Source organism: Epinephelus lanceolatus, chromosome 14 (assembly GCF_041903045.1).
Source record: "Epinephelus lanceolatus isolate andai-2023 chromosome 14, ASM4190304v1, whole genome shotgun sequence".
Lineage (NCBI taxonomy): Eukaryota > Metazoa > Chordata > Actinopteri > Perciformes > Serranidae > Epinephelus > Epinephelus lanceolatus.
In genome coordinates this window covers 29152548-29178842 of record NC_135747.1, presented here as the reverse complement: position 1 = coordinate 29178842, position 26295 = coordinate 29152548, and the positions used below count along the sequence as shown (strand labels likewise).

The 26295-nt window shown below is 42.1% G+C and overlaps 1 protein-coding gene across 2 annotated transcripts in view; it reads right to left on the bottom strand.

Annotated features, from left to right (window-relative positions):
- Nucleotides 1-811: 811 nt before the first annotated feature.
- arhgef7a (Rho guanine nucleotide exchange factor (GEF) 7a) overlaps nucleotides 812-26295 on the bottom strand; it is a 41686-nt gene continuing 16202 nt past the window's right edge. The window contains exons 4-23 of one of the 2 annotated variants that reach the window (XM_078174581.1): nucleotides 25999-26083; nucleotides 25731-25864; nucleotides 24337-24538; nucleotides 22300-22388; nucleotides 20564-20658; nucleotides 20278-20373; nucleotides 19900-20022; nucleotides 17484-17622; nucleotides 17345-17404; nucleotides 17072-17218; nucleotides 14374-14460; nucleotides 14167-14245; nucleotides 13949-14088; nucleotides 11702-11923; nucleotides 11520-11613; nucleotides 10846-10935; nucleotides 10284-10463; nucleotides 3711-3810; nucleotides 2525-2579; nucleotides 812-2270 (exon numbers count right to left, since the gene is read on the bottom strand). In XM_078174581.1, coding sequence (XP_078030707.1) covers nucleotides 2148-2270; nucleotides 2525-2579; nucleotides 3711-3810; nucleotides 10284-10463; nucleotides 10846-10935; nucleotides 11520-11613; nucleotides 11702-11923; nucleotides 13949-14088; nucleotides 14167-14245; nucleotides 14374-14460; nucleotides 17072-17218; nucleotides 17345-17404; nucleotides 17484-17622; nucleotides 19900-20022; nucleotides 20278-20373; nucleotides 20564-20658; nucleotides 22300-22388; nucleotides 24337-24538; nucleotides 25731-25864; nucleotides 25999-26083 — 2340 coding nt within the window. In that variant the 3' untranslated portion in view covers nucleotides 812-2147. The remainder of the gene's footprint in view (nucleotides 2271-2524; nucleotides 2580-3710; nucleotides 3811-10283; nucleotides 10464-10845; nucleotides 10936-11519; nucleotides 11614-11701; nucleotides 11924-13948; nucleotides 14089-14166; nucleotides 14246-14373; nucleotides 14461-17071; nucleotides 17219-17344; nucleotides 17405-17483; nucleotides 17623-19899; nucleotides 20023-20277; nucleotides 20374-20563; nucleotides 20659-22299; nucleotides 22389-24336; nucleotides 24539-25730; nucleotides 25865-25998; nucleotides 26084-26295) is intronic. The other variant, XM_033617197.2, reaches the window with a different exon arrangement.

Sequence of the window (26295 nt, the reverse complement as noted above, 5' to 3'; positions counted from 1 at the left end):
TTCCTAAGGGGTCAACCTCCTCCATCTTATCATAATGTTACCTTGCTTGGTGAAGTTAAGTAGTTGCATCCAGAAGGTCCAAATCTGCCACCAGAGAGTAAAGCTCTTCTTCAAGCTTCAACAAAGCAAAAATTAGTCCAGAAATACCAGCAACATTGGCGGAGAGCATGGAAAAAAAACACCTGTTAGCTTGCTAGCTTGTTACAAAATGCTACCTGGTCAGCAGAGGTTGAACCCTTGGCAAACATATTGAAATAAACTGCGCAGGGCAAGATGGCGGACGGAAGTAGTTCAAACAGACCGCCTTTCAGAAAATCCTCCTTCCTGCTTGGTCCTCAGTGGGCGGGGCTTAGCCTCCACCTGTCAGTCCACACCTGACAGTTTTACAAAATTGTTTAGTTATATTTTTCATTATTTAAATGTGGAATTTTGTTGGCAAGTGGCCTTAGTATCAGTGGGATAATACCCACAAATTTGTACATACAATGCTGTAGTATTTACATTCATATGCATCTCTACATCCACTCTATGGCCTTTCTCAGTCATGTCCTGTTGCTGGTGTTATCTTAATAGTGGTTATATATGACAATATTCAATGTTCATTATATCATTAACAGCCCCTGTGAGGTAATGGTAAACTCTTTAAGCCTGAACAACTCGGGTAGGGGTGATCCACCCCGGCCCCATGTTTATGTCAACCGCTTTTTGTTTCTGTGTTATATTGCATGTTTTATGTCTCGTGTTTTACTACATTCTTATGCTTGCAGCAGCACAAATGTCACACTCCCAACACATAATAAAGTGACTTGACTTCTTCTAAAAAACACATTTATTTCTCCCAAAGGACAAAGGCTCATCTTTTTGCAGTATTTACATTATACAGTACAAATTCAATATCTGTACAATTCCCTAGGATCCCTAGAAAGAAAGTCAATCCGCAAAGTGGTCAAACAGTAAAGAGGACGAAAAAAGGCAGAACAAAATAAAACAGACACAAAGGATGAGTCTCCCGGCACAGGCTTCACTTCGACCTAAAATCACCAGGGGCCTGTTACAGAAAGCAGGTTTAAGTCTGAGTAACTCAGAGTCTACTGTCCACAGTCCACTGCTGACTAACCCTGAGTTGGAAAATTGGAGATTTCGGTTTGAGAACAGCTGATTGGCGTCAGTTCAATCAACTCTAGCTCATGCACTGAGAATGAAATAAAGCCATCATCAATGGAGCTCCGTTAACTATGAGTCACCATGGCAACCGGTACAGATCCAGCAGACAGCACATAAAAGCGGTAATCAGAGATCATCCTGAGTAACTAACTAATATCAAACAAGGATTCTGATTCTGACATAGGGTAAACCTTCGCTAATGTGCTTTGTTACATGCTTTGATACGGACTAAATCAAGGAAATGAAACAACGTGTCTGGCTCCGAAGGGGGAGGAGACAGAGAGAAACTCAGGGTTTGTTGAGGAAAACCTGCCAGAGAGCAGGTTAGATTCACACAGCCAGTTGACTTGAGTTTAACTGATCCAGAGTTTAAGTTACCTCTCTTTCTGGAACGGAAAACCCAGAGCTCATCATCTCAGGATTAACTTACTCAGAGTTCACTAAACCTGCTTTCTAAACAGTCCCCAGGTTAAGCCTGTGTCAAACAAAAAAAAAATCAATTAATAAAAAATTAAATAACATAAGAGAGGTTATGAAATGGCGTGGTTCAAGTTCAGATTTGTCCAAGGCCTTTGTGACCTTTAACACCATTAAAGTACCATTGATGTACCATCGGACAGCGGACCTTAAAATGATTGTAAACAGAGGGGGAGGACGTCTCTCCACGTGTCTTCAGGCCACACTGCCAAAGACACTGATGATGGATGCTGCAGTGATGGACACACAAGGGTTAAGTGTGTGATGTCCTCACCATCTTCCTTGGTGTTCCACCAATGATATCATGGAATTGATGGTCGAGTCTGTTCAGCATCACGGCACGGTGGTTCCTGTCAGTACCAACACTCCTCTTCGGGCAAAAACACACATCCATCTCAAACAAATTACCTGCATACAGATTCACTCTCACTCACACCCAGTGCAAGCCAAGCCCACACACCCATGCTGTTTCTTTCTCTTTTCAAAGCTTTAGACAGAGATGGTGCTCAGAGGTTTGTCTCGTCCCATGTTGGGTCATTCATGCTCTTTAACACCCTCCTCACAACCTTTTCCAGATCCTTCCGTGCTCTCTGCTCCTCCTCCAGCGACCTCTTCATCTTCTTGTTATCCTGTGAAGTAAAGCAATCTTATCATTCATGTTATGAGCCCAAATAATGTGAAGAAAATATTGTGTTTCAAAGAAAACAGAAAACAGATTTTACAAAACAGATCACTGATTCCACTTAGCTGACATCATGTACATTCTTTACCCAACTAACATGCTTTTAAGATCTACGAGTCAAACTAGCTTATTTAAACTGAGGGTCATATATTAGATAAAACACACCATCATGATCTTTCATAAAACATATAGAACATTCACCTGTTTCAGCTCTTGAACCTCGTCCCTCAGGGCGTACACTACATCCACCAGGCTCCTTCAAGATGATAGAAATTTACATTAAAAACACAACAAGGAGCAAAACTCTTGCGCTTAATGACCTGTTCCTTCATCATGGTCAACCTGGGCTCTGCTGTTGCTTCCTGCTGTAGAAAATACTCACTGTAGCCCCGTTTACACGAAACACTTTCAGTATGGTACCTTTGGAACCAACAGTAACCCTTCAGACATGGTACCTAGACCCTAGCGTTTCCACTGCAAACAGTACTCTTAAATGTGGGCGGGGTTGTTGTCATTCACTGCTCCGTCCAGCACTCACTGTATTTCCTCATTACTGGGGACACAGATGGAAGTCTGCACCTCGTTTATCGTCCACCAAACCAGGCTGCATGCCGAAATTTTCAGGACAAAATAAAACAGGCTGCAGTGAGAGTCTTTCTCCATGGGATATTTAAAATAGTGGGTTTGTGCATTTAGTCCTTCTCAGGCAAGCTCGAAGGATCAGTGTTGCCGGAGCCCACAGGGACAGCGCTCAGCGAAGCCTTTTTTTTTTCTCTGAGTGAGGACTAGAATAAATGCAGTTCACATAATCCAGTCCTCCTTAAAGTTGCTGGCAGTCGGCCCAGTGATTAAGTTATTCTTTCTCAGACTCCAGCTGCTGTCAGAGGCAGCAAAACATCCTTTCATTTTATAGTTACAGTTACTAATAAAACTCTCCACAGTATGAACAGTGGTTACACGAGCCTCAAAATCAGCCACAACTCAGCCCTGAGCAGAGTGACCGTCTTCTACTGACCAATCAACAGACTGCAGTGTTCACAGCTCCACCTTTTAGTACCAAATCTGTGTGCTAGGTACCCCAACAGAGGAGGGACCAAAAATGGGGACAGTCCAAAATGGTTCCATTGGTACCATCCACAACTTTTCACAGTGGAAACGGAATAAAAGCGTACTGAACTGAACTGAACCGTACCATACTGTACTGCTAGGTGGAAACGGGGCTTTATAAAGTTACTGAGCATTTATGAAGTATGACATCATATATCTGTGACCCATTTTGAAAGATTTAAGTCACCAGTAAGAATGAATGAGCTTGATCACAATACGTTTATACAGTGATTAAAGGCCAAAGGTGAAGAGTTAGAAAGAGATTTATCCATTATCTTACTTTTCTTCTACTGTACTTTGTCCGTTGCGACTGGGATCCTCCTCCAGGACCTTCTTCTCACCGGGGATGATCATATGGAGCCCTGCTTCCTTTCGTGGTTCTGTTTGAAAAACAAAAGAGCACTCAACCATTGGTACTTCACTTTGTCTCACCATGTAGTAAGATGAGTCAGTACAGGAATGAGGGAAAAGGACCAAGCATGGACCAGAGTAGTAGTGTGTTAGTCATGCACAGACCTGATTTTAGACAAGAGCTGGAGAAAAGTGAGAGGAAATGAGAGGCTATGGAGATACATGGCAAAAAAAAATTAATTCATTCACATCACAAATTAACAAGAACTCAAAACATCATCATCCACAAAAGACATATCAAACATCAGACCATATTTGCTGTTCTCACAAACCACCAGAATGCCAGTGTCTACCAAATGACAGATTTATTCAAAACTCATAATACAGCGTTTTGGGACTTGAACACTTCAGCAGAGTAGAACAAATACACTGAAGGCGCTGTTTGCAGATAAGACATGATCACGTTTGTGAGCCGAGTACAGCGTTAGAGCACACAGAGGACAATGTTGGTCAAAGACAGCTGGTCTCTTTTCACCCTGCCTGTCCCACAGTTTGACTTGTTAAATCACAGAATACACCTGTCACAAAGTATAGCACATGATATAAGGACAGTGATATTCTTAGCTCAAATACTCATAGAAGTTAGAATGGATTTTTTTTCTTGCTCCATGACGACTAGTATTTACAGAAAGGGAGACTATGTGCTCTTATATTTCAAGTCCACTCTGACAGTATTCTGAGGTTGAATGAGTAGTTCACATAGAAATGTTCCTGTATAATCACAGCCTCTTGTTTCTTTATTTTTTTGTTTCTTTTTTTAAACCCTCAATGCTTTTCAAAACACCAAAGGTGAGCATTTACACTACGAATGAGCATTTACTTTACAGTAACACTAAATACTCAAGTCTACCTTAAGGACTATATCATACACACTCTAGGTAGACGACAAAAAGTACAGAATTTAACAGTTTCTATCCCCCACCCAAACTGGCCCATTACATGATTGTGCAAAATAATTCAAACACTTCATGTTGTAATCATTTTCAGTGTAAACTTTGATACAGAGCAATTAAACTGTTAAAAAAAAAGATTTTTCCAGGGATCATTTTGTAAACATTGACATACAGAATAAAATATAAATAAAAAAAACCTGTATATAAAATAATGAATACAATAAAGGAATCATTTCAGAGACAGTAAATAGTACTGTAACATGGACCGATATATTCCATATGTCCCCCACATTGCTTGCTGTAAGAGGAGATAGACTCTTCTGTAAGTGGATGCCGACCTGTACTTTTAATACCAATATTGGAAAAATACTTCTTCATAAAAATAGTCATTAATAAAGAGATAGCGTGGGGAACCTCACAAGCCAGACAACACAAAGGCAGGTCTGGCTTATGAGGCTGTAGCATAGGTGCTAGTTAGTTGTGTTGTGACACAAGGGATGTTTGTTTTTGACTTTATACTAACCTGGTCAAATTGTCAGAGTCTGGTAACAGCTACACATGTAAAGGAATAGTTCAACATTTTAGGAAACGGGCTTATTCAAATTCTTGTCCATGGTTTGACGAGAAGATTGATACCACTCTCATGTCTGTACAATTAATATGAAGTTAGAGCTAGTAGCGGGTTAGCTTAGCTTAACTTAGCTAAGTGAGAAAACTGGAAGGAAGCAGACAAAACAGATAGTCTATTTAGGTCAAAGTGATGAGTTGGTTTTTTTTTTTTCTTGGAATGTAACTAAAAGATTGACACATAAGATTATGCTATGCTATTTGCTTTCTTCCGATTCGGTTTGTGATATTCATGGACAGGATCTCGAGGCACAGCCGGGGGGAGGATGGGGTCCAGTTTGGTGACCTTAGAATTGCATCTCTGCTATATGCAGATGATGTGGTTCTGTTGGCTTGATCACACCATGACCTCCAGCAGGGACTGGGGCAGTTTGCAGCCGAGTTTGAAGCAGTCGGGATGAGAGTCAGTACCTCCAAATCTGAGGCCATGGTTCTCTGCCGAAAACTGGTGGATTGCCCCCTCTGGGATGGGAGAGTTACTGCCTCAAGCGAAGGAGCTCAAGTATCTCGGGGTCTTGTTAATGAGTGAGGGCAGAATGGTGCATGAGATGGATACGCAGTTTAGCACAGCGCTGTGCCGGACCGTTGTGGTGAAGAGGGAGCTGAGCCAGAGGGCAAAGCTTTCGAATTACTGGTCCGTCTACGTCCAAACCCTCACCTGTGGTCATGAGCTCTGGGTAGTGACCGAAAGAATGAGGTTGCAGATACAAGCGGCTGAAATGACTTTCCTTCAAAGGGTGACTGGGCTCAGCCTTAGAGATAAGGTAAGGAGCTCAGACATCCGGAGGGAGCTAGGAGTAGAGCCACTGCTCTTTCGCATAGAAAGGGGTCAGTTGAGGTGGTTTGGGCATCTGATCAGGATGCCTCCTGGGTGCCTCCTATTAGAGGTGTTCTAGGCATGCCCCACTGGTAGGAGGCCTCCAGGCAGCTAGTCCAGCTCTGTGCAAAGTTTAAAAGAATTCCACCTACAAGCTCCTCCAAAGCTCACTAATTAACATTTTGCATCTTGTTTGTTTGAATGATTCATTTAGAGAGCTTTAGAGGTGCTGGCAGCTTAAATTTGTTAGCTTTGGATACAGTCAGGCTAGCTGTTTCCTCCTGTTTGCGGCGCACATGCTAAGATAAGCAAACCTTCCTCCTGGCTCAGGCTTGATCTTGAAGGGACACAGTATTGCCGTCTCTTTTCTAAAGAAAGTAGCTAGCACTGGCTCCAAAAGTGGCTAGAAGTGACGGGGTGCCCAGTAGGTAGAGTGGCACCCCATGTACAAAGGTAATGAGCTTGCCGCAGCAGCCACAGGTTTGATTCCAGCCCACAGCCCTTTGCTGCATGTCATCCCTCGCTTGAAACTGTTCTGTTATTAAAGGCAAAAAGCCCACGAAATAATCTTAAAAAAAGAAGCCACCAGTGATGTCATAAGCTCATTTGCATATGGTGCCATCTTCGTGCATTATTGGAAGCATTAAAACTATGCTGACTTAGATTATACAAAAATCCTTAACAAAACATTCATGGCATTAGAGCTATGGTGCTTATACTACAGCGCACCATTTTATCAGGCTTCCAATCCAGACAGCGAGAGCGTCAATGCAACCATTTGAACTCACTATAACAGAACTCCTATGGCGAGCAGCATCTCCTCTCCTCCTGCCTGTCCCACACTTAATGCATGGCACAAGAGGAGAGAGGGGGGGAGACCCTGTGCTGATGGCGGAAGAGCCAAGGACAACAATTTATCTCAGCAGCACGTATGGGAATGAACTACAATATAATTTTGTTTATGCTGGACAGAGCCAGGCTACCTGTTTCCCCTGCTTCCACTCTGTATGCTAAGCTAAGCTAAGCTAAGCTACTCCTGGCCCCAGCTTCATTTTGAACTGACGTATTTGAGAGTGGTATCAATCTCCCAACCTAACTTTTAGAAAGAAAGTGAACGAGCATGTTTCCAAAAATGTCCAAGTATTCCTTTAACTAGCAGACATTAAACAAAGGCATTTGATTTGTTTTATAGGACTGTAGCTGTGTTAGGCTGTGGTCAATATTCTATCGGTGTCAGGCTGGTATGCTACGCCTGGTTTAAATAAATGTTTTTATTCTGTTAATGCACTAACTTGTGGTTTAAAACTTAATATAAATGCAACCCTGTAGAACCACTGACAGACAGTAACGTTACTGGATGGAAGATCAGGCTTTAAAGGATGATGCTTAGAAAACTACACAAAACAGTCAGTTATTAAAATCAATGACTTAAAAGGGTCAGTTCACCATAAATTCAAATTAATATTTCCTCACTCAACTGAAGAAATAGTACCTAGTGATGCAGAAATCTGTCCAGGTCACTGACTATAAATATCTGCATTCACAGCATTACAAGCAATTTAGTTTGTGGTGCTCACGGGGTTTAAAAAAACTTTATTCTACAAGGATGTGTCTGTAAAGCTGTAAACAGTTTTTGTAGTGACAATTTCTTCAGAAGAAAGTTTGAGTTGGAACTTTTGACAGTGAGATCTTTGGAGTATCCAGAGTAATAGCGACAGTGAATCCTGGAAAGACACATTGATGTGTAAATGTAATTGTTTCTTCAAAGCTGCAAGCACCACAAGCTGTATTTCATTTCATTCATTGTCTTCCACTGCAATCTAGGAAGAAATCTCAGATAAAATGGGCAAATGAAACGACCCGCAACGCTAGATATAACTAAAAGTAAAGTGTGAAAATTGGCTGTGTTTTTGCACTTTTGCTGAACTGACCCTTTAAAGTCACGCCTCTTAGTCCACTAGCTCTGAGATCCAGCTGGGGAATGCTTGACTAGAGATTTAAGTGTATGTGATAATCTCCTCTTTCTGTAGCAGCTACATTAAAAGGTATACCATGCAGGATTTTCCCGAAAAGAAAAAAAAATCTCTATCACAATCCCTCCTCTTATTTTGCTGTGTTTGGGACATTCTTGGGCACAGCGCACAAATGAGGTCAGGACTTCATAAAAAAGGTAGCAACCAAGTGCCACACTGTAAGTGGCATGCATCCAAGATACCAAAATTGCGGACACAGCCCCAAAAAATGCAAATACAGCAAGGCCAAACTCCAAGGCCCAAATCCACTTATTATTTTTACCCCTACCCCTCATTTTCAAGTGTCACCTTTCCCCTTGGCACAGAGTTAACAAGAGTGGTGTTTGGTAGCGGCTGCAGTTGTCAGGACCCTCGTGATTTGTTCACAATTTAAGCTTCAATCGATCAAATATTAAATATCACAACTTCACAACCAGGGAACTAGCGTGGCTCTGTAAGCTAACGTAGGCAACCAATGCTCCTACCTGTCCAGTCTGTACTGATATTAGAGGAGCAATAACAAGAAAGCAGAAGACTTTAAATGCCATCAGAGGGTGGGAATGTGACATGAAAATAAAGGACTGTCATGCACAAATCAGCCAACGCAACGTTAGCTAGCTAGCCAGTTAGCTACTGCAAAATTTGCATATTACCATTTTTTTTTTGTTATGCTCGTTATAAAAAATATATGACATTAAACTGAGATAATACAGTGATTATTATTTTTAAATCTTAATTAACAAAGAAACTACATTTGGTCGTGCAGCCATTTTGCCTATGATTCCTCATAACACTCGCTTTGAATGCTAATTGGGAAATGGACTGCAATTGTATAGCGCCTTTCTAGTCTTATGACCACTCAAAGTGCTTTTACACTACACGTTACATTCACCCATTTACACACACACATCCACACAGTGGTGGCCGGAGCTACCAACATAGTGCCATCTGCTACTCAGTAACCATTAGCATGTGCTAACACACAAAGCGGACAGCCACTGGGAGTAATTTGGCGTACGGTATCTTGCCCAAGGATACTTCAACATGCGGACTGGAGGAGCCAGGGATCAAACCACTGAGCCACAGCCAAAGTGTGTCTCCGTTTGAAGGACCATATAGTGCTAACACTTCACCCTTCTACTCTATCTCAACAAGAATCGGGACACCCGAAATCTAGATGTGAATGCGTAAAACAGAGGGGTAAGGGCTAAGTGGTAGAGGCAAGGGCAGACTCAGGCAAACTTTCAATTTTGGTTGTGATCGATTTTCCAAACCAAAACCAACAATTCCTACATGGTATACCTTTAAATTATGAACTGTGTTTCACAAACTATTACAGTTAGCAAAGATTTTTTGTACGTTAGTAGCTTTTGGTCATGTGGTACTTTAAATCTAATCCTGCTCAGCAACATGAGTAAAGATTCAAAATAATAAAAACACCAATGTTATAAAGAATTTGGATATTTCATTTGCATGCTGCTATATTATCAGGCAGCAGGGGCGTGTGTGCCTGAACCTGTGCGTGCGTGTATGGCATCTGTGCTATGTTTGAGCATACATACTCTAGAAACACATACTGGAGAGAAGTAGTACATGGTAAATAGAATACACTCGTTCCTGAATTACATCTGAATATCAGACAGGAAAAGCTCAGTCCCCATCTCTCCCTCCCCTGGTTATCCCTCCCCCTATACTCCACTCCGACAACCCCTCTACTCCCTGCTGAGAGTCCGCCACGTTTATGGTCAAAGAAGGGGAGTGGTCACATTCAAGATAAATTAACGAGAATTACCAAACACTTACTGCATGACAACTACACAAAGAGAGGAGGCACATAAAAGGGAAAGTGGCAAAGGCAACAGGGAGATGCTTCAAACATCTTCGAATGAACAATCTAAAAATAAATAAACCAAATAAGTTAACAAAAAAAAAAAATCAACAAATATATAATAGAAAATAAATAGATAAATAAAAAAAATCTAGTTTCTTTAATACATCGAAGGTAAAAGAGGTAAGCGCGCTGTACGTTACATCACAGCACAGCTTGGCAGTACTGTACGTTCTTTAGTTCTGGTGAGAGATGCAGCTCTTACGCGGCACCGAGCCCATCCTGTAACTGTGGGTGGTCCAGATGGAGTCATAGTCAGAGTCCTCCGAAAGGTCAGAGGACAACTCTGGCCGGGACACGCTGCTACGGCGGCCCGGCGAGTCCGTACAGGACCGGTCCACATCGGCCAGCACGTGGTTGTGCATCAGGTCGGTGCCCTGCCAGGCTGGTCGGGGGCAGGGCCAAGTTTGGTGGTGATGTTGGGAATGTAGAGGGAGGAAATGGAGGGCGAAACAGAAGGGTGGTAGCATATGCAGCACGCAACAAATGGTAAACCATAAAAACAATGAGATGCAGGATGGGAGAAAGCAAAAGTACAGAATGAAGAAAACAGAAACGTGTGGAAGGAGAAAAAGAAGAAACTCGAAATAAAACACAGCGATGCCGATAAGTGAGGAGTGGAGGAGAGACAGACAGAAGGAGAAGATACTGTTAGAAAGATCAGCTCAGAATACCAGTGTTAAAGAAAGGCTCTGAGTAACAGCAGTGACAAAGACAGACAGCTCTCTTATTTTGTGCATGCACGGGTATAAGTAAGATTGTCTTACTGGAGTTAAGAGTCTGCCTGGTTTTGGCGCTGGTGCAGTAAGCCTCAATAACTTTCAGGATCTGGGCGTCTTCTTCCAGAGCAGCTGTACCTGAGAAAGAGAAGGTGAAGGGTTAAATAATTAATTTACATGCAAATGTCCCTCAGATCTCTGGTCACAGTCTCACTCCTACACAAATTAAAGCATCTGCAAACATTAAAATACTAGTCTGACATTTTGGGAAGTACACGCTTTTTGCCGAGAGTGAGATGAGACGATCAATACCACTCTCATATTTGTCTGTAAAGAATTATTAGAGCCGGCAGACGATGAGCTGAGCTTAGCAAAAAGATTGAAGCCAAGGGGAAACAAATAGTCTCACTCTGTCTGAAGGTTAAAAAAATCTGCCTATCAGCATCTCTAAAGCTCACTAAATAGCATGTTATATCTCATTTGTTACACATACACAATACATGGTTTTCTGGTAACAGCCTGACAGCGCTTAAGCTGCGATAAAAAAGCCTATGTGCTAGGGCTGCCCCCTAATAGTCACTAAAACATTAGTTGACCAGAAAGGTCATTAGTTGGCAAGATTGCATTGGTCGCTAAGTTGCAAAAAAACGAACAAACAAACAAACGCGAAACTATCTCTCAACAAAAACCTTTCACATTGACAGTAAAGATTTTACACATACTCTTCCTCAAGGCAAATTCCTCCTCGGACTGCTTCCTCTCAGGCTTGCGCTTGGGAAGGAGTTTCTTCACACTCTTAGGACTTTTACTAAGATCCTGAAAACAGAAACAAGACAACTGCATGACAACTAGAAAATCAACAAAACAAAAACATGTTATACGTTTTAACCACATAAAAACATACCTCCTTGTAGCAGAGGGCTGCAGAGGGTCGTAAAGGGGGTGCGGGCCGCAGGCAGCTCAGGCTCCAGGGTTTCGGGGTGTTTGGTGGTTCCAGCGGGCCCCACATCATGGTGCTGTGAGACGTTCCATGGGAGGAGGGGTGAGGAAGGGTGTGGTAGGTGGGAGCCACTGTCATGCCCCTCCCCTCAGCGTGCCGGGACGGGGTGAGAGGGTGAGATGGGAGCTGAGGAATGAAACAAGAGAGCCTATGAAATAAGATTCATCACAAGACAGTTGCACTCACTCCATTCCCAGGAGATGCACCCACAATATTCTATGTTTAGTGTATACTTTCAGAACAGAAACAGTGGCAGAAAGCTAGGCAGGGGTGCATCTCCAACACAGCAACAGTGTAGTTGTACATTGACGAGGTTAGACAACCAACCAGCCAACATTTCCTCTTAACTGTCATTAAAACATTGCATATTCAGTGGTCTTTTTAGCAAACCCAGACCTCGGTGGCCCAGATGTCATGTGTCCCTTTCACATCCTGCAGCAGCTCCTAACTCATCCTAACCACAGGGCAGATGGGATTTGTGTCTTGGCAGCCCAGTTGCCAGAAGAAAATGTTGGCATTGTACATTTCTGCAAACCACAAATGCGTAACATTTCCATGTTTCTTACATAACATATCAACATTTGCAAATTGTTGTAGTATATGAGCTGACTTTATCATCGGGGGGTGGAGGGAATGGTGGATGGTGTGACACCTAGGAAAGACACCTGCCAAGCTGTGGACCACTGTTCGAGAACAATGAACAAAATCAGCTGTTGTTTAGCGGGTCATTGCTGTGTTTCCTGCAGCTTTTCAGACCCCTAAAGTGGGTGTTTTAAAGCAACCCTTCGCTGTGTTTCAAGGGGCAATAAGGGCATGAAAAGCGGCTGTTTTTCAAAGAGACATCGCTTCTTTTCCACCTTGGATTGTGCCCCCAGAACTTGGCATTTTAAGCTAAAATATTATTTTTTCCTAACGCTAACTGAGTGGCTAACTGCAGGGTTGTTGAAACATAAAGTTGTTTGTATAGCGCCTATCTAGTTTTCCAATCCCACAAAGTGCTTTAAAGAACAGTTCAGACCAAAGATTTGCAACGAGACGAGTTGAAACAGGCAACTACATGCAATGCGCCGTTCTGTAACGCTCTAAAAACCAATGCAACTACATGAGACAGTGTATCATCTCTATGCAACAACTCTCTGTGCTTCTGTTCTGATTTCCAGCGGAGCATAAGCACATACAGTGAGCAGCAGCGACCCACTTTCTGACACTGGCACACTGTGAGGATGGAAACAGAGGGTTCGGTGGGGACGGAGCAACACGCCATCTGTGGTCATTCTGACACAACCAGCAGACTTTATTACAAGCTGATTGGCTGTTGAAACAGGTGGCGTGCCTTACGTTCTAAAACCAGCCGCCAGCGATTGGACCAGCTGAGTTGCAGGTGACGCCATCAGCTGGCTTGAGTTGAGCTCAGACCGGCCAGCTCACACTACTGCAACGTTCCACCTGCTACTCAGTTATCCATTCATACGCCTTCACACACCAGTGACACTGCCATTGGGAACAATTTGGGGTTAGTATCTTGCCCAAGGATACTTCACACGTGGGCTAGAACACCTGGGGATCAAACTGCCCACCCACTGTACCTCCTGAGCTACAGCAGCCCATTGCAAAAATGTACAGCGCCAACATTTATTCTGCCGATTGGTTTGGTCTCGGGATCTACTCCTATTTCAAGATGCCCAAAATACGTCTACAGAAAAGCCTCCTCCTGCATGTGACACCTCCCTGTTTAGTCTAAATCACACTAGAACATTACATTCTTCTTAACTGAGGTCCTGCAGATAGATTTAAAATTATTTTTCAGACAGTTTCCTCCTGCCATAATGCAGCGACAAAGTGGCCAATTGTGAATAAAATGATCATTATTGTTGATTGTTTATTCAAGGGGGGGCTGAGTGTAGATTATTATTTGTATTCGATTCATTAGTGCGATTGTGCATGACTGCCATTCTGGGGAGAGGATCAAGCCACTTCACACAGGACTGTACAGTAATTTTAGATGATTGCTCGGCATTATTTGAGCCAGCCTCTGATGGTAGATAAAGAGAAAACGGTGAGAAAACATATTCACAGTGTTACACTGCACTGGGTATAAATGCTCAGAGAGAAAATCATCTGTATGTGGGTAAGTAATGATTAGCTCCTGACCGTGTGGCAGGGAACAGTGAGTGGTTTGTGGCTGGGTCCTGTGGCTGCAGTGTGTTTGATCTGTCTGGTCAGGTGCTCCACCCAGTCCTGTAGGTCCTGCTGGTTGGTGCACACCACCTGGAGACGGTCAAACATTGTGCCTGCAGGGACATGGACATTATTGTTAAAGGCATCACGTGTACATGATTTACACTCTTGCTCCTGTTATGAAGCCTTACTATTGATCTCAAAGGCGTTTTTATGGGCTTCACAGTCTTCTAGTTTGTTCACTGTCATGCTGGCCAGGGGCAGTTTTCCCTGCAGAGGGAAATCAACACATCAGAATCAAAACGAAGGAGAAAAATGACTTTTCACCCACTACACCAAGTAGTAGAAATCTAAGGTTTAACACTATAAGGGGAGTCAGAGAGATGTTTATTACTGACCTGGAATATGAAGCCACTCATCCTGGGGCTGGCAGACAACATGAGGAGGACGTGAGGGAAGAGCATGAGGTAACGCTCGCTCTTGTCCTGACAAGAAGAGGGTCAAGAATGAGGGAGAAAGAGAGAAAGATCTGTACCTCCTCCACCTCTGTGTTAGCTTAAAATCATTTCTCACCTGAAGAGTCGATCTCCAGAGCTATGACTCACCAGGCAGTATCTTTTTGGCCATTATCTTTATAATGACGGGATTGTGGGTTGTTTAGCAACCTCAACAAGTCTTTCCTCAACCAGTCTTTGTCACACACAAGACAACAACGGCAGCGGCAACATAGTTCTCTTAATGCATCAATGATGAGAAGAGGAGTCGAGCTGCCACAGGAGCAGAGAAGAAGAGCTGCTATGGGAGCTGGTATGTGCAAGCACAGAGCAAGTGGGGGAAATATGCATTTAATTCCAGCGGCAACAAGGCTGGAAATAGGACAGTGGCGTAAAATGCTGCAGGATGGCACGTCCAGGAGCATCGACGCACGTTTAACTGCCACCGGTTTGGGGGATGTACGTCGAAATTTTTGATTTGATTATGAACTGTCCCTTTAAGGCTATTTCCACAGAAGCCTGTCAAGTTATACAATTATTATTCTGCTTTTTTGACTAATCGTATTATTTCCCTGTAGCAAATGTTTAATGGCTGGGTATTGGTCGACGGCCCAGGAGATGGGAACCGTGTTTGATGTAAAATTGAGTTTATAAGTTTAATAATGTATTTTTGAAAGGTTGTCTTCAGCTTTAACCCGTTAATTTATCATCGTGAATCTTTGACATTCTTTGAAGAAGCTCTCATGTCAAGCAAATTACATTACAGTATTTAATTACAGTATTAAACTTTGAGTTTAAGTGAGGTGCTGTTGGAGACTAATAGAGAGAAATGTCTGGCAAGAAGAAATCTTTTAAAGAGAGGTGCTCTCAAGTTATAATGAGGAATAATTTTGAAGGTGTTTTTATGATCATTAAAATTCATTTCTTTCATTTGGCAGCTGCTTTTGTCCAAAGCTACTTACAATTAGTGCAGTCAAACTCAAAAGGGCTTTTTATCGCATTTAAGGCTTCTGTCCACTTAAGATGCCACAATTAAAAGACTCATTTTACCCCTCTCAGTCACAGAGAAATCTGACTGGAAGTCAACTTGTAACAAATAAATTATCACTGTGAGAGTTAAATGAAAGCTGAAAGATGGTGATGACCCAGGGTTTCCTGTCATGTAATAAGCATGATTTACTTATGGTTTCTGGGTTTCTCTTTGTCATTTATGTCACTGATTCTGTTTTGTTGAGCACAGCAAAGCAGAACTGAACTGAATATGAAGTGGTCGAAGATGCGTTTTGTGAATTTGTTGATATGTTAAGGAAATTCTTACCAAACTAAAACAACTACTTTGATCAAATCTAAAGAAATTACTTACTCTCTTCACTTTAAATGACTGATGCGTTCTTACAAGCCAAAAGTCCTAAGCATTCACATTGCATACTTTGCATATTTTCCACAAAAATTAAATGCATATGATGATGACATTAAAGCTGGGGTAGGCAGTTTCATTCTGGTGTCACTGGGCAAAAATCCAATAAGAAACTTTGAGCATATGGTAATGCAAGAACTCAGACAGGAAACCAGACTTCTGCACCTCCTCTTGACTCTGTTTTTAGGCTTTGGAAAATCTAGGCCTTAGCAGGAGACTCTGGCCAATCACAGGTCATTTCAGAGACATAGTGTTCCTATTGGCTGCTCTACAAGTACAGGTGCATGTCCCTTCAGTGAAAGCCTGATTCAATGGCGAAGAATCCTGCAGAAGAAAGGTTCTATTCCCGCATTGGCAACAACTGCCTAAACTGCAAAGCAATTCAAAAAAGGAAGACGTACTTCAAAAGCAGAGTCTAAAAGAGAGTCTGACAATGAAAGAAATAAAGCACATGTTAATATCGGCGAAGTGTTTCAGAAATGGAGAGAAAATGTTGGTAATAGTTGGGCCAAAGGCTCAACTCTGCAGCCTTATGTTCATATTTATGTAGCAAATGTCAGCTAGAGCATCAAAGTCCGCTACCTAGCTCCCCCCGCCCGTAGACAACCTCGCTGGGAGGAGAACAGACAGCAGCTCTGGGGACGGACCCCCAGCCTGCAGTTGTAGCACCACAAATCTAGCCAACGTGAAACCCCAGCAAGCCCTAACTCCCTGCCGGATCAGCAAACTTTCTGTTGCTGCTGTTACAAAGGTTAGACTTGGTGCTGCTGCTGGTCATCGGCCCACTTTGACTGCTTCTCCTCCCAGGGAAGCAGTCAAAGCAGCGGAGAGTGAGGTGGAGGGATGGTGGGATGGCTAACTAGCTAATTCTTGTCTTATTTGTGGTCTGAGAAATAGAAAAGGAGCTCCACAATGAAATAAGTTTAAATAAATCAATGTATGGGAAACACTGGGTTACTGTAAGAAGCGCGTTCATATGCCGGTGGTCATCTGGTGGGAGGGGCTTGGGACAGAGAAGAGAAGACTGCAGGAGGAGTATTTTTAATGTCTGCCAGGTTTTTTCTTCTTTCCAGATTTCTGCCTACCCCATCTTTAATTAGTTGATTGACAATAAAAATACTGCAATATTCGTAGCAGTTTAAGTCAAAATAAAGTGCAGGAGGTGGAGGTGAATGGTGGTGGTACCTCTGAGCCAGGACTCTGCACCAACACCTGGCTCATGTAGAGCACAGCGCCCAGGGTCTTGATGTCATCTCCCTCCCACAGCCGGATGGACTCGGTGAGAATCTGCAGCTCCAGCTCCTTGCGCTTCCGCACCTCCTGGCACTGAGCCTGACATAACAGAGACAAACAACTGCTTAAAGACCTGCTGTTTCATTTATTGTTTAATTCATTTAATTTCATATTACATCTGGTAACATGCAACATCTGACAGGAAAGGAAGTGAGGTCATCTTACAGACAGATTCTTGAAAGACGCCATGCACTTCTGAATGTCTGGCCGGTCAGGATGACTCTCCTGAGAGAAAAAATAAACATGTTAGTTCTTGAACATCCATTATTACACAAGTCATCACGACATATGTCTAGATAGTCACCTCCATGTGCCTCTCCAGCTCTTTGAGTAAGGTGGGGTATTTGTCAAGTCTCATAAAGGGTTTACTGAGGCCTGTGGTCAGGGTGAGGATCCCAGGACTGACTGCACCCCTCCCTTCCATAAACTCCCCCAATACATCACTGCAAGAGGAGGAACAGAGACAAAAAGAGCTACTAATTTAGCTTGTCGTGTAATCTTCTCACCAGGCGATGACTTTTTTTCTGAACTTCACACAGTAACTTCACAGGGTTAAAGCTGACACACACTCACACTGCTAACTAGCATTTAATTTGTTACAACTCATTCGTTTACTGCCTTTGTTTACTCATTTCAAAGTTAATTTGCTTCCCAATTACAGAGTTATTAATGCAACCAGAAGTAAACACTCAAGACCAAATTGTGGATTTCACTGATTACCTGGAACTTTTGTTCTGTTACTACAGATATTTGTTTTTACCCCCAAACCAAGAATGAATCAACAACCATAATGAGGCCACTGCTTGTTTTTTTTTCTGTCCATTTCTCACTTGACTTTTCCATTGCTCTCTTTTCTATCCTCTCCTTCCAACCTGTATAATACGACACTCACTGATGTCGTCACAGTTCGCACTTCAGGTCAAGGGAGACCTGCTACTGTTTGGTTTCAGCTGAGAACCGAATTTTCAGGTTCTGAATCAATTTATTTTTGGTTAAAATGCTCTGAACGGTTTAAAATTAGGTGCAGAAACCAAAATGGAACCATTTCCATGTTGGTGTAAAAGAGGTATCATCGGGGGATCTGGGTGGAATCCCCTAAAACTGTCCCAGGTGGAACCTTTATAAAAGCTTCTACCAAGAACCAAAAAGGGTTTTCCCATAGGGACAAGCCGAAGCCTATGTGGTTCTAATTAGTATCTTAATTTCTAAGGGTGCTTTCAGACCCAGAGCTGTCTTGCTTTGGTCCGAATCAGGGACTAGTTTTGTTATAAAGTTGTATAATTGCCTAGAGTTGGTTCATGTTCTCACAGCAGCATTTACAAGCGGACCAGATCAAATGCCTTGTGCGAGAAAGCTGCTCTTGATTGGTCAGAATTTCCATGTGGGAAAAATCCAGGAAGTAAACAAAATGTTGAAGAAGAGTACACTTGCAAGATAAATGTGACACTTTCTAATGTCACAATGGAGGGACAACTACACAGGTTGATTTTAGCGCTGGTCATCATGGACTATATTGCTGTCATTGTTCATTTTAGTTTAGTCACCATACAGTTTGAAAACAAGGCGTGGCTCCAACTAGTAAACAATGAACCAAACCAAACAGGGCAGGTGTGAAAACAACCTAAGAGTATAGATTAAATAATATAAACACTTCTCTGAATAATGCAATCCAATTCAACAACACCAAAAACTACATCCTCCAAAATGCTCATTTAGTTGCATCAACACCTCTCTGAAACGGTTTGAAAAAACCCTGAACCTTACAACCTTAATGAGGGTGGGATTTACTGCAGGACTGTTGTAATATTATCACTTAGTCCTTAGTTTTAGCTAGGTGTACCTAATAAAGAGAGGTATTTTTGCCTACTAACACAACAAACTAGAGTTTTGAGAGGTGATAACACAGTTGAGACGGTACTTCTCACACAGCTTTACAAAGACACCATTTGTTGCAGTGTATTCTGATTCACAATAGTAAAAAAAAAGTCCAAAATACGATTGGAATGACAGATAATTAAAAAAAACATACACTGCCAAGACTGATAGTTCACATAATTCAGATGCACCTCAGCTCATTCTCAATCAGCTGAGTTATAGAGTTCCTCTCAGTTCTTAATAACCAGGACTGCCTGGTCAAATAAAAGTAGTCCTGTCTATTGCGGCAGGTCTCAATGGATCAGGGCAAAAGAAAAGCATGTTTTTTTTAAGCAAGACAGAGAGTGTTAAGTGTAAAATGCAGGGAAATATGACATGTTTTGCTGCTCAATTTCAATAGATTTACTTGGTAACTGGTGGAGATCTGTACTGAAGTGAGTTAGGATGAATTATATTTTAGCCTTTATCAGACTGTTTCTGAATGTCTTTGGATTTCTTTCAGACTGGGGCTCGTTTTGTACAAAATCTGTTTATGCATGTCAAGTTCAGGTAGGTTTAGCGCATGTCTTTTTCCAATAAGATCCAAAATTTGGGCCCCTGTGATTTGTTCTTAACCTTTAAAAAGTATTCAGACTCTCTCCATTAGCTGTATTCAGTTGTGTTGATAATGAAAAAGCAGAGATAAAGCTCACTGTGGAGAAACTCCAATTTTCTGATACAAACTGTTATATTCTCCTGTGTATGTAACATGAAAACCCTCTTCTTCTTCCTTTTGAATTGCTGCATGAAAACAGGTTCAAAACACTGTTAAAATAAAACTTAATGTGGTAGATGTGTAAACGTACCTGTGCTGGGTGAGCAGATTGACTGCAGAGGGGTGGTTGGAGCAGTAACCAACATATAGAGCCTTCATCTGTGGCATGAGGTTGAGGAAGAAGCCTCCCACCCTTTGCTGGCTCTCTGGAAGCCTGAATAAAACCAAAAACATCACACATTTATATAATGCTTCAATGAAAGCTCTCAAATACAGACAAGAAAACAGAGCAGGAGGATATAGATTTGTGTGTACTACGAAACCAAAATATATAACAAATTCCCCAGCCTATGGTTTAGCTCAAAATCTCTGCAGTACAGTTGTCCCATCACTAGAGGTCCCTCTGCTTATTATGAAACAGTGAGGATGCTGCTGCAGTGGGGCCATGTGTGAGCAGGGAGGGACTCACTTGGTGCATTCCTCCAGTGATTGGACGAGCATCTGCTGGAAGGTGCTGATCTCCTCAAGGTTCCCCAGAATAAGAGCCACATCTGAGCTGCTCAGTCTGCGGAATAAAGACAAGACAGGTAAAGCAAAATATTCTGTGACATGCAAAGGAAAGTTTGGCACTCAACCCAGATTTGTTGCTAGGGGAGCGTATAAAACCTCATTGATCCAGGTTCCTTATATACAACAATCACGCTAAAATAATCAGGTTCTGGTTTTATCAAGCTTTATGTGGAAGTGAGTCGTACTTGTCAATGCTCTGAAGAGGTCGCAGGTAGTTCGTCAGGAGGCTCTGAAGGTCCTTGGAATATTCTGTCTCTGTTTCTAAAATGTTCTGCAACACCTACAGATGACACAGAAAAAACAGCTTTAATTTAGAACAGAAAGAGGTCCTGAAAAACAGCTCTGTTCTTTTTTTTGCTATCCCAGATAAAACTGATCTTGTAGGTCTTTGGATTGGCATCCATCTGTCGTTCCTTTTACATGATAATTGACAATGTCAGTCCTACTTTAAAGAGTTACCTACTAGGGATGTTCCTGGCGACTAAACGAAAATTTCAATTAAGACAGTCGACGGAAAGACGTGCTGTGTCTCAAATCGTGTACTTCTGTACTCACACTTACTATTTTGAGTGCATAAGTGCGTTCACACTGAGAAGTATGGAAAAATGCAGTGCACTACGAGTACCCAGATGGTGCACTCAAAACAGTCAAAAAGTTGAGTGTGGAACTATGAACACTTCTTACCCTCAATGGTCGCCATCTTGGCTACGTAGTGGACGGGGAGGGACCACTTTTCAAACTGGAAATATCGGCCGAGGACTGTGCAACCGTGAACGTCACTGCATTGTATAAATTCACGTGTTTTTTGCACTAAGCACCACTATACTGTTGTCGGGTATAAGCCAGCAGTATGTTTATGGGGTTAATTTAGCAGTCTGTAATCATTTGGTACTGCGAATGATAACGTGAATGCTAATGCTAGTTTGCTAACTAGCTAATTTGCGGTCATCATTTCAGGTGAGTGCACAACGGCCGTGTTTGGTTTGAGACAACACACTACCCTGTTGAAATTTGCGCACTACGCCAATAAGTACATAGTGCACATAGAAGTGTACTAACGGAAGTATGTGATTTGAGACACACCAACGGTTTTTGACATAAAACAGTCAAAATTTAGCACAATTTATGTTAAGTATTTGAAACATTGTCCTAAAAAATATTGTGTGCATTAAGAGCCCTTTGAAACCTTTAATCACAATCTTCAACAACCATGTCGTATTTTAAATGCCGCTGAAGTACGAGACACTTTGCTGTCTGACAGCTCTGTAGCACCCCCTAGTTGCGGGCAGGCGGCGACGTGACAGTTAAGCGGCCTTGTACATGAATAAAACACTTATAGTTTAACCGACTAATATCTCTGGTGCCGACTAGTGACGGGGCGGACGTTTAATCGTTAAGACGACTGATCGCATGCATCCCTATTACCTACATTCAACCAAGAGAATCAAATAAACAGACATCAACAAAATACCAAACAACAGTAATCATCCCACATCCTTTAAAGCAGTCTGCTCTGAGAACTGAAATCCACAAGATGCATCCTGCACTAAGTGTTTGTGTGTGTTTCAGAGAGACAGAGAGGAAGAAAAATGATGGAGAATAACAATTTCTTTTTGCTCATCGAACAACTGTGATGACAGTTTTACAAACCCCACCTGCTCTCAGCTGCAGTAACATTTTAATGGGTAGCCTCAGAGAATTGTAGGCATTTAGAGCAGAGAGAGTATGTCAATAATTTGTTTCAAAGACCGCTGTGGTTGAAGTGGGCAACTAGATTTTATCCTGGTACTCCATTTAACTACAGACACAGAATAAAAAACAGGTACAAATAAAAGCTCTCAAATAAAAACAGAATCCTTAAATTCCAACAGGATGTTAGTGCAGAGAAATAAGAAAGCAAAATAATAGGAACAATCCTTACCAGGTTATAGTACGTCTTGCTGATGGCAGAGGTGTCAAAGCCTTTCGGTGGGCTCTTCAGAGTGCCAGACTTGGGGGACACTTGTTTGTCTGTGATCAGAAATAAAAGAGATGAATTAGGACACATGTTCTACCTAGAATGGCATCCAATGAGACATTTAAATAACCATTTTCGATTGTGTAATTCATGCATTAAATATTAAATATATGAACATGATTGCCTAAGTAGTATTTTGGCCTTAACCAGACAAACAGATTGCAAATAATTTTACTGCAGTAAGTAATGTTATAAATGTATCATGACTTGTATTTTCCAAATGATCAGTGGATAAGTGCAGGTGAGGCATAAAATCATTTCAGAAACACAAACTGATGCTACTCAAATCAAATTCAGAAACTAAAAATATAGTTGGCTCTAAGAAGATAAGTTGGAGATTGTAAATATCAAAGTCCCTGTATAAAAGTGCTTTAAGTGGCTGTCGTTTTACTGCTCATCTGAAGCAGATACACTGCTTGATATCCACAGTAGGTCCATGCCCATGTTAACTGTACCTGAATAAACTACAATGATATTGATTGAGAGTAGATAACAGTTGCTCAATGACAGATTAACCCAGCGTTCTTTGTCCTCTTTTACCCTTAAAGTTACATCAGCATTTTATTTATACCATGTGCAATAAGCACATTTAAAGGGACAGTTCATCCCAAAATCAAAAACACTTATTTTCCCTCTTTCCTGTAGTGCTGTTTATCAGTCTAGATTGTTTTGGTGTGAGTTGCAGAGTGTTGGAGATATCAGCTGTAGAGATGTCTGCCTTCTCTTGAATATAATGGAACTAGATGGCACTCAGCTTGTGGTGCTCAAAGTGCAAAAAAAACTACATTTTAAAAACTCAACAGCAATGTGTCTCTCCAGAAATCATGGCCTGGTTACTCAGTTTCATGTAGGAGCCATTTTCTTTCTACTGAACTGAACCATATCGCCACACAGAACTCATGGACGAGAGGCTCATTACAGGCAAGATGTAAACAATAATGGCGTCCTCCTCGGCTGGGGTGTAATGTTAGCTAGCTCAGTGGTGCTAGGTGAGCTAGCAGTAGATGCACACTTCCTTCTACATGGTGATACAGTTGGTGGGTGTGGCTCAGTAGAAAGAAAATAGTTCCTACATAAAACTGCTCACAACAAGGTCTGTGGATTATCTTGAGTAACTGGGTCATGATTTCTGAAAAAAGACATCGCTGTTTTTCAAACATGTATTTCTTGGCGCTTTGAGCACCACAAGCTGAGTGCAGTCTAATTCCATTATATTGGAGAGAAGGCAGACATCTCTTCAGCTGATATCTCCAACACTCTGCAACTCACACCAAAACAATCTTGACTGATAAATACTACTACAAGTAAGAGGAAAAATACAAATTTTTGATTTGGGGTGAACTGCCCCTTTATTGTTAACACACTATAACATGCCTTGTAGTTCCACACACTATTATATAACAGATTATGGTTATATTCTTATTCGAACTGCTGTTTTTCTTGCTTTTCTCACATGAACCTTTTACTGTATTTGATATTCTTTGTTCTTACACTCCCCAAAAATGATCAATAAACTGTTAAAGTGAATAAATAAATGTCAGTCAAACAGAGGACCAGATTTTAAGCTGCCACCTCCTGCCAAATGGCACATTAACCTGCTTTACAAGCGAACAAATAACAGACCCCGGCAGGCCTCGGAAGCAACAGATGTGGGGCTGTGTTACTGTCATAAGGCCAGATGGAGCAGTAATGACAATGGCAACTGTGATGAGGTGTACTGGTTGGCAGTTTCTGTCTGAGGGAGCCCCGAAAACGTCTGTTTAGATATTTATTTAATCTCTGAAGCTGCTCTGCGATCATTCACAGACACACACAGGGGAGGAGCGATTTAAAATGATGTAGCTTGAAGAGGAGACTGAATCAAATTTCACACAATGTTCTTCATCAGTACACTGGTGTATTAATGTTGAAATGTCTTACAGAGGTAGCGGAGGTACCTACCAGAGCCTTTGACCTCGCGAACATAGTTGCTAGGAAACCACCCAGTCCTGCCATTGAGCATCCCCTCCCACCAGCCGCCCTCCTCCTGACGAGTCACACTGATGATGTCACCCTTATCAAAGGTGAGCTCATCCTCATTGTTCTGCTGGAAGTTGAAACGCGCCCTCACCAGCAGCTGCTGTCCACTGTTTTCTGACATGTCCTGATGAACGAGGGAGAGGAGCAAAAGAAACAGTGAGCAGAAACAGACAGAAACAGGATCAGAAAGACTGACAACAGTTTTTATGGAAGATATGTAAAGCGAGCAGGAAGACAAGTGCCAACAAGAAGAGTTTCCATTCATCCCGTTTTGTGAAACAAACCCAACAAATATTGTGTAACATTCGTTGCTCATCATTATTTCCATCGCTCAGAGATTTCCATCATGTTGCAAACAAACCCTTCAAAGTAAAATTCCACTGTGACTGCAGTGTTCGCTGTCTTCCTGAAATTTATACAGCAACTAATCAAAATCAACTTTAAGTTCTGGCAGATTTTACTATCTGTAAATGGCTCTTGCTTTGACTGACTGTGATTGATTGTTGGCTTGACTGAGTTGTGACAGACAGAAGGTGGGACTACGATCATCACAGAGTATAAACTACTACTGCAGCTTAATTTATGTCTTCTTCCATTACTTTTGTTGCGAGCTCACAGCTGTGTTTAAAAAATGGCCGTTGATGATGCTGCATCGCCTGCGTTCAACCAATCAACATACGCTTCTGACATCTATCCCAATCAATGTACTTGCAGTTCCTCTTGTACTGGGAGGGCACCTACTCTGAAATAGGAGCTAAAAAAGTCTGTAATAACTATCATCGTTCCTGGTTCTTGCGGTGAAGACACAATAAAAAAGCGGGTTCTGAGAACCACGAAAAAGTTACCACAGTCTGAAAACGCCTACTGGTTGCTGTGCTAAGAGGAAGGGGACTATTTGTGGAAGTGAATATGTCCCACTCAGTTCCTTATTATTTTAAAAGTGAGGAGCAAAATTTGAAGTGTCTGCTGCTCTTTTAGTACAAAGTCACAAAGTGTCAACTGTCAATCTGAGCAGAAATAAGTGAAAACACCTGTGTGGGTGTGCAAAACCTTCAACTATCTATCTTTATATACTTGTGTCTTATCACAAAATGCAAACAGTTTTAAACAATATGCTGAACTGACTACATTGGACTGGATTATTGTTCTTATGTTGGACACAAACTTTGAACTCAAATATCATATTAATCTCTCTCTGACACAGTCTCATGAAAAAAGGGACTTTAAAAGCTACACGATAGTTTTCACTGCATGGCTGTTGCTTGTACTGCTTTAAATTTGTGTTCCTACACTGTGCTGTTGAGTGTCGACCTTACCAGACTGCGAAACTGGTTCTGCAGCAGCTTGGAGGATCGGCCCAGTGAAGCCTGAGAGGACAGCGACTCAAACGACTTGATGCGATGGGCTGAAGAGTGTCGGGCACACACTGAGTCACTGCCCACGCCGATATCTGGACAGAAAGGGCAAAATATAAATACACCAGACCTGGTTATCTGCAGTCAGCGCCCACGCACACATCTGTCTTTCATAAAAACACCCACACGCATCATGTAACACACACATATTGCACATATTTCCACTCACCTGCTGTCACTTTATTCAGAGACACCAGACTGCTCAGCACCTTTGAGAAGTTCAGCCCCAGCAGCAGGTCGCTCGCCTCAAACGGCTGCGGGTGAGAAAGGACAGAGGGAGAGAGGGAAATAAGCATCAGAGCAAAACAGTCATCAGCCAAGTGCATTTCCCTTTTAAAGATAATCGCTAATTCCAGCGCAGCAGCACCATGTCATCACTTGGCCACACTGCCAGCACCGAGCAGTCAATCGATAACTCTTGTTATCTTTGACAGAAGTAGTGGGCGAAACACACAAGCTCAGCAGA